This window comes from Alligator sinensis, unplaced genomic scaffold, assembly GCF_000455745.1.
Source record: "Alligator sinensis unplaced genomic scaffold, ASM45574v1 scaffold677_1, whole genome shotgun sequence".
Taxonomy (NCBI): domain Eukaryota; kingdom Metazoa; phylum Chordata; order Crocodylia; family Alligatoridae; genus Alligator; species Alligator sinensis.
Window position 1 is genome coordinate 1,585,168 of NW_005842276.1, and position 8,909 is coordinate 1,594,076.

An 8,909-nucleotide genomic window follows, 5' to 3' on the forward strand; every position below is an offset into this window, starting at 1 on the left:
GCTGCCAGTAAGTGCCGAGTTTTTTTTTTGAAGTATGGGGTAGGGGGGGTAGGGATGGAGGTGTTTGGGGAGATGGGGCCGGACAGGGTAGGGGTCAGGGAGTTCAGGGGGTGTCTGGCAGGGGGAGCAGCCAGCCACAGCAGGGCTCTGGGGGCTGGCGCAGGGAGGCTGCTGGGTGTCCCCCCCACAGTCTCTTCCCCCCTCCTCCAGCCCCCCAACCCCTTACTGACCAACGCCGGAGCCCTGGTGCTGAAACAAGCGGCCTTGCCGGCCCCGTGTTTCAGCACCAGGGTGAGGGGTAACCATAGAGATACTCTGGCAGCCAGGTCTCAGGACCCAGCCTCTGGTTGCCTCAGGGCACGGTTGGGGACCGTGCCCTGCGCCGCTTATTTAAACTTCACCTTTTTTAGACCCCTGGATATCCAGGCGTCTAATTTTCTCCCCGCACTGCAAGTTTGCAGAAGGGGAACATTTTTTTGTTCCCGCACGTGCTTGTTGCCCCGCCTCAAAGGGGTTTGAGGTGGGGCAAGAGGCACGTGCGTACTCGTGCCCTATGATTCCTCAAGTTAAGTCCTTTCCTTAGGGTAACTTGTCTTTCCTGTATTTCCTTAGCTTAACTTGATGTTATGCAACTCAGACTTTTACTGTTAAATATCAGAAAAAAGGGAGAAGTTATGTACATTCCTTTTTCTTTTAAGCTGAAGAGAATAAGAAACATATTGATAATCAGTGAGCTTCAGAAAGTACTAATTTATAAGAGTACTGAACTATTTATTTTCCCCCTCTTACGTCTTGGATTTTGTTTTTCCTGAAAAAGAGCTTATGTTACTGAAGATCAAAATCTACTATTGTACCATCAGAAACTGGGTTTTTAAAGACTCCTATTCAGCCCCACTGAAGTGAAAGGACTATTTACATTTAACGTTAGATATGTGGTTGAACACATGCCTCAAATGAGGTATACACATAATGACTGAGACTACTGCAAATTAATTAACTGTATCCCACAACAATTTAATATCCTTAAATTTATGAACCTGAGTGGCAATGAGCAAAGTATCTATTAGTTTGTAATGCCATGCATATGGAACCAAGGTCCCTGCTGCAATAAAGAGCAAAACTTCTGACTTGTATTCCTAGTATGTTTTTGGAAGATTAAAGACTTTCCTATGATTTTATTTCTTAGGTACTCTCCTTTTGTAATACTGAAGTGTGAATATCTGATAATGTCTGTGTTGGTTCTGCTGTGGCATTTTGTGTTCCTTCTCTCTAAGACAATTAGTGTGCCCTCTGCCCCAATTTGTGCCATTTTGAAACTTTGTTTAATAGTTCTCAATATACTACTACTTTAGTGGAAATAGCCATACTTACTAGTTTACCAATCATTTTTAATTATTTCTTTTTATTTCCCTCACAGTATTTGCTATTGTTGAAGCTCAGCTGATATGATTAAAAAGCATCAGGATGTAGGGGGAAAATTTCATCATCTTTGGTTTTAGATAGTGTCCCGGAAAAAAATGTTCTCACTTCAATAAGCATATGCTTTTTACATTCAACTTTTTATGTGAAATCTGCCAGATACATTTGCTTCCCCCCACCAGCAGTTCTATTAATGGAATAAAACTGAGGATTTGCTAATAAAGTAAAGATAATTTGACAGTCTATTTCTTTTCTATTCTTTATAGTAAAAATCTTTGTATTTGAATAAACAAATACAGCAGCTTACTTAAATTGCCAATTTTTTACAATCTTGATTTAAAAACAGTTCTATTTTAATCAATCATCACTTTTCCTGCCAATTTTAAATGACAATAATTCAATAAAAGCGTAATAGTGACTGCAAGACTAGAGAAGGAACACTGATTGTCAGCTATGTTTAAGGCAGGTTCATACAATTTAAGCATAGCTAAATTAAAAATATTTCATTGTAATCATTACAATTTCAGAGAACTGGATAAACAGTTATATAAAAAGAATGTACTTACAATTATCAGCTGCTTATCATCATCTTTTCCTGCTTCTTTTAATTTCTGAATATGCTCTTCTGATAGTACACTACTGCACCTTGGTGTTAATGTATGATTTGGCAAAGGGACCCTTTAAATATAAACAAACTTCATATCAAAAAGGCTGCCTAATTCTCTCCAACTTACATACTTCAATACAGCCATATTTGGCAGGCATTTTCAAAAATGTACTTTAAAAGGTCAACAAATGCAAATCCAATTCAAATCAATTGATTTAAGCTCCTAAACATGACAGTACGCATTTTATCTTGTAATTAAACTGAAACATAGGAGGACAAGTTTAAAAGGATGAATTAAAAAGCACACCATTTGTTTGCAGCTATATATAAAATGATGATGTGCTATCCTTTACATTGAAGCTTACATATTTTAAGACCTTGAGATCATGATTCTTTCATTTGCCAATTCCTAAAATTCTTCATTTTAGTGAAGTAGCAATATCATTTTTAAATTATGCTAGTATTTACATTCAACACCACATTGTGACAGGCTCACTGCCACCAGGGCAGCCATGACGCTCCCTAGAAACCCCGTCGCTTCTGCCTGGTTCAAACTCTAGCGCCACTCTCCCTGCATGACTTGCCTGCCACTCCTTGTTCTTAAATATTATAGGTTGATTCAGGGAGGCTGCCAATAGTCCTTAGAGTGAGCTCTAATCCCAATAAGTTGCCACTCTCCTGAGACCCCACTGGCCTCAAACCAGCCCTCAAGCTTGGTAAGTCCCAATCAGCCTGAGTAGGCCCCTGTAGGGCACCAAGAGCCTTAAGGGCAATTTGTTTGGCCCCTTCACCTCTCCTACACCATGCCCCAAGCCTCACAGATGTTCTCTCTCATTGATGTCACAGTTCATACACTTGGGCCCCCTGGTCTCTTACTCAGTCTTTCTTAGCACTGTCCCTCAGTCCTGCATGCAGCCCCTCCTCTGGGCTGTTGGACCCTCTACTCCGGCTTGGACCGCTCTGGGCTCATGTACTCTCTGGCTTAACTCCACCATTTCCTGGGCTCTTGGACCTTTAGGTTTTGGTCTCAGCCTTTTTCTTGGCTCCTGGGCTCCTCACTGGGGCCCAATCTCAGTCTGAGGCTCCTGGGTTATTCGTCCTCTAAATAGGCCTTGAGCTTGCCCCTGCAGGGCTCAAGGCTAAACAACCAGGATAACTCAAATAAACAAGAAACATCACTACCCTCTGGCAGACACCTCTCTCCTCCAGGGGTTTAACATAAACAAAATCCACTCGCCTGTAAACCCAGTCTTTCTTAGCCCAGGGGACTTGCCTCATCTCCCAGACCCGCAGGTTTGTCCAACTATATCCAATCCATTCAGGAGCCCTGGAGCAGGGAGCTCCTTACTTTTTGGTTGTTGGGGAAAGACTACCTGACAGGTGCAGGCTCCGAGTTTATATAACACCAGTCTGAGCCCTCTTCTGGTCAGGCAAGTTCCTCATTAGCTCCTCTCTGCCACCTGCAAGCAGTCTCTCAGACTGCTTGATGTCTTAAAAGTGCCCTGCTACACACATGAACCAGAATATTATTAGAAGGCAGACAAGGTTCCTTGGGTGAATTTGATATCTTTTATTAGACCAACCCAAATGGTTGGAGAATAGTTATTAAGCAAGCTTTCGGGTTCAAAAACCCTTCGTCAGGCTAAGGAAGCTGCAGCAGTTGGTGTGTGCTCAGAACACTTTTATGTAATTTCACAAAATTTCCACTTTGAAAACTACTTATTGTCATGTTCAATAACTGCGCAATATCACTAGAAGAACAGCTGTCTGTCTAATTAGCACACCACCTCAAGTGTAAGAACTGAAAACTCTTCCCCAGATGTCTCAATGGGTCTGCAAAGGTTATGCAGACATATGCCACGCTCAGCTTCAAAGCTCTTAATGGGATTTCCCTACTGCATGGAGCAGAGAAGATGCACTAGACCTGCTTGCCTCAGAAGTAGATTAGCTTTCTGATGGCCACTAGGCCTGTGAGAATAGGGAAATATTTAATTCGGATTTAGCCGATTTGGACAACAGTGATTCAATTCGGAGATTCAGATCACTGTTCTGAACCGATTCAGCTGAATCGGCTGATTCGGAGAGATTTGGTGATTCATATTAGCCAGGGAGAGGCAGGCGCAGCTGGGTGGGTGCAGGTTCTCTCACAGCTCCTCTGGCTGTGCCTGCCTCTCCCCGGGTGGGGGTGGAGCTGTGGAGAAGCCTCCATGACTGCCCTGGCCTCAGCCTAGTCCCAGCACTAAAAAAAAAAAAAAAAAAAAAGCCTTGCAGCAGCAGTGATTGGGGCCTCTGGGTGCTCATGGCAGAGCGCACTGGGAATCGCTCCCCCTGCCTGGCACCCACGCGGGAGTTGCCCCATGGTGTGGGTGCAGCGCAGCTTGGCAAGGTGTTGTGTGCCATCTGGGAGCTGGGGCTGAGCACTGCTGGGTTCCGGCCATCCCAGTTCCCAGAGAGCGCACAGCACACTGCCGAGCCACAGCATACCCACACCATGGGGCAGCTATGTGGGTACCACAAGGAGGGGAGGGGGGTGATCCCCACAGTCCTGCACTGCATTCAGGGCAGTGGCGGGGCAGCTTGTCCCAGCCCTAGCCCCAATCCCTCCCTCCCCCAACCCTAACAGACTTACCAGCTGGAGGCAGCTGTCAGCTGCCTGTTTAGTCTATGAACGAATCTCCAAATCGGCCGAACCTTTTCCAAAGCTTTTCCAAATCGATTTGGATGCTTCAAATCGATTCGGACCTTTTAATTAATCTCCTGATTCAATTCGGATTCAGAGATTTGGTCCCCAAATCGGGCTGAATCTCCTCCGAATTGAATCAGCTACCAAAGTTTCACACAGCCCTAATGGCCACATTTCTTCTTGCTCCCATTTTCTTTTCAGGTGTGTTACTAGAGGGAGGTGTGGGAAAGTGGAGAAAAAATTAATACTTCCCAGGACTTCCTCACACTGGTATCTAGTAGAGATTGCCTTTTGCCCAAATCAGCAGTTTCCTCCCTCCTAGCTAGGTATTCTGTTCAAAACCCACCCCTGCCCCCGCCCCCCGGGAATTAATATGACTCCACTCTTCCCAAATGAAGGAAGCCTCAGAAAAATGCTCTTGCCTCATGGTGGCAGCACTTGGACAATAAAAAGGAGAAGTGGAAGACATCTTAAAGAGGACTGCCACAGGCTAGTACTTCTCTAGATTTAGCATAAAGGTTCATGGGGATCCCTGAAAATCATAGGGAGAAACATCCATAGGACAATTACTAACGCTAATTATTTGACAAGTGAGGGTCAGGGCAAGAGCAATACAATGTCTTTTAACAGAAGTTTGACATGTTGTGGTCACTGTAGTAGATGATTTTTTGCTGAGAAGGTTATTTTAAAAGAGTACTTTTCTTGCCAGACAAGACAGTAACATACATGCCTTTTCACTTGATTACTAATTTCCTTTGACATATTTTCAATAATGAACGTATTTCAAGGGCTTGATTTTTGTTTCTGTTATCTTTTTTTTTACTGGACATAGGGTAGAGTTATATTACTCCAATGTGCAATGTATTGATTTCTCTGTAAACTCAACACAAATTACTTCACTATAACGTAAAACAGGTACAACATCTAGAACATTTGGTAAAAAAAGATAAGGACAAATAATTTAAATAACAGCAAAGTGAAATTAAGGACAGGATTATACATTTGTAATTTAAAAGGAAATATTTTTTTTAAATGTTAAACCAAACAAAAACATTTCTTTTTAAAATTAATTTTAAGGTTAAATGTTAGGAATTTATTTTTGCAAGTTAAAATTATTCAGTTGGAAATCCCTACACCTGCCACAAATTTCCAAACTTCTCTTTTCTTCTTTTCATAGCTACTTTGAATGTAGCGTTATTTTTGAAGCAAGAACTCTTCCCTCAAAGTTAACATCTATAACACTTGAGCACTCAATGCGTTTATATGATTTGGAAGTGAAGTATTGCTTATTATTTGGTTTTGGTTGTGAACATGTCTAATGACACTTGGATCACTGGTTATTATGTCAGCATTCTGCTAACCCAGACTTTTAAAAACAGGGAGGGTCAACTGACTGCAATGTGTTACCTGCTTAATAAGAAGAGCATGATAAATCAGCTAGAACTGGTACAACCACTTTGAAATTCACAATACAGAAGTGCAGTTAACATAAAAGGCAGCCTCAGTTTCTGATCTTCTCAGGTCATTGGTATCATGCTAAAGCCAATGTGGCTGGGTCAATAGGTCATTATCAACTTCCAAAATTAATTTTCATTCCAAAAAATTTGTACCAACTACTACTTTCAATTATTAAACTAAACTAAATGAGTCTTCATTTAGCTGATGCTAAATTAAGCTGAAGGCATCTTATCTGTTAAGAATTAACTTCTGCTTTGACAAACATGTTTTCTTCCATTATCAACAACTGTTTTCAAACTGGATTACATTCTCCCTTATGAAAAGGGCAATATACTGATTTCAGAAAGATGTTTAAGAGGACCAAGGGAAAACAGACAAAAATATTTAGTCTTAAAGGCAACTTTATTACAACTTTGTTTAGTAAGAACTACTGTCCCTGAGAAATAAAAAGGTACCGTACCTGTTCTCATTAGTCTCAGATGTTTGATTTGTGAATAAAGCACGCACCAACTGCTTGGGAGCCAAACCTGCAGTCAATCAAGGATTTTTCATTTCATTATAAAATTTCTTTTAATACCAAAGCAAATATAGATAAATATTGAAATGTGTTAACCTCACTACGCCAAGACAATTCAAGATAACACTATTTTATTTGTATTAAAATAAACAAGTTTAGTACAGGATTCTGATATTACTCCACACTATTTCTTTCCAATTTCCATTACAGGAAAACTGCATATTTCCACTACTACTACACACAGCACTTCTCCAGCAGTCAAAGAGAAGCAGCAATGAAATGGAATCTTAATCTGCTTGTGTTGAAATCAATGGCCTACTATGTATAGCAGGAGAGCCACAAACATGATCCTCACTTGCTCTGGGTACAGGAAATAGTGGCAGGAGGAAGAGAGGGGGAGAAAAAGAACGGAGAAAGACAGTAGAGAAGAACAATTCTTTCTCCTGTCCTCCCAACAATACTGCAGTGAAAAGATTTGCAGACATTCTACTAAAAAGTGTAACCCATGTAATTAAGCACTGATGGTGGAATATCAGGCACACTCATAGCAAAACAGAAGGAAAAAGGATAGCATACAAATAAGAGCAAAGAGATATGTCACTGCTCTACCATTGGCATGTGATGGAGTTTGGTTCTTTGTCTCTTGAGCCAATGAGGCTACAGGAAAATTCTCATGTCATTATAAACAAATTTGGACAAATGAAAGAGCAGCTGTGAAGTGAAATGTACACACCCTCCCCTTAGACAGGAAATGAATTCGTGAGAATTTGCTGAAACAAGAGAATAAATAAAGGAAGAACTCTCAAGTTACTCAAATAATGGTGTAGAAAGGATGGATAAAAAGTAAATGAAAACGGTGGAAGGAGAAGAGATGCACACTCATTAAAGAAGATCCAAGGGATCCAAAAAAAAAAAAGAGAGCAAAAAATAAGGGAAGGAGGAAGGAAGGAAGGAAGGAATTGAGAAGAAAAGATGCATGAGTTTTGTGTATTAATTCAAACAAGATTTCTCCTCAGATGGATTGTTCAGAAAATAATTACACAATTCCATACCCAAAGCCAGAAAAAAAAAAAAATCACTGATCACAGTGAATAGGAAACTTTCCTAAGAATGTGTTATCAGCCAATATAAATATAAATATAAAAATTCAGATGCTTTAACTTTAATAATTGTGAAAAAGGCATTCCAAGAGCAAACCAAGGTTTAAAGCAACATAATGCCATCTACTGAAGGGTGAAAGACAGCTCAGCAGCTCTGTGAAAACTGACCAGAAGCTTGAGCTGCCATTTGGCATTTTGCAGATCTTCATGGGTACAAGCAAATCATCAGGTCACTTTCATTCCACACTAACCTAGGAAAGCTATGGAGGGAGAAAGATCCTTATGCTACTTTCCTAATGTCATACAGAAAGATGAAGGCAGAGTGGACAAGCTGACACTCTCCCCATCTACAACACATCAGCAGAAGATCAGGGAAGATAAGACATGGCAAAGAACTCTCACCGTAGGAGCTACAGGGAGTACAAGGAAAGAAAGAACAGAGAGAGAGAGCGAGGGTGCTGCTCTTCTCTTTCAGCAGCCACAGACGGTGAGTGGCTTTAAGTTTCAGATATCTAGCAGGCAGAAGCTTACATGAAAGACATGAGCTTCTTAAGGAATCTCAGCAACTTTCCCTTTGCTAGTACCTAGAAGGAAGCCAAACTTTACACAAAAAGGTGGGACAATGCTCAGTTTTAAGTCTCCTGTTTAGTAATTAAAATTACAAGCTGCAAGTGTAAACATTCAGAAGAGAGAAAGAAACTGACAGGTGGGTACTAGCAGAATGCTAAATGTCTGATGACTGGTTATTGGAAAGTCTGCAGTGAAGATAAGAAAGAAGGTAAAACAAAAACAAAAGATGAAGTAAATCAAGATAGTAGAACACCATGAAATATGAATAATATTGGTAAATTGAAGCAGCATCTGATTAATACTAGTCACAACCAATTTATATAGCCTCTAATTATACTATTTTAACAGATTACTATGACAGAATGAAACAGAATTAATAGAGCTGCACTGACAGAGATTTTGGGGCACAATACCAATAGCTGATTTTTAAGGAAGCATATTAGCTGATCCTGATCCAATTTCCGATACGGAGTTCAGCAGTGTGGAGAGTTGTGTCCAACTGGTAAGTCTGTTGTGGTGGAAGGGGAGTGGGTAGAGAAGGGACATGGGGGGGGG

At 41.0% G+C, this 8,909-nt stretch overlaps 1 protein-coding gene across 1 annotated transcript in view; it reads right to left on the reverse strand.

The window, feature by feature from the left end:
- ESCO1 (establishment of sister chromatid cohesion N-acetyltransferase 1) overlaps positions 1-8,909 on the reverse strand; it is a 50,028-nt gene that overhangs the window by 36,771 nt on the left and 4,348 nt on the right. The window contains exons 4-5 of the mRNA XM_006027933.3: positions 6,628-6,694; positions 1,986-2,097 (exon numbers count right to left, since the gene is read on the reverse strand). Of these exons, the coding sequence (XP_006027995.1) occupies positions 1,986-2,097; positions 6,628-6,694 (179 nt within the window). The remainder of the gene's footprint in view (positions 1-1,985; positions 2,098-6,627; positions 6,695-8,909) is intronic.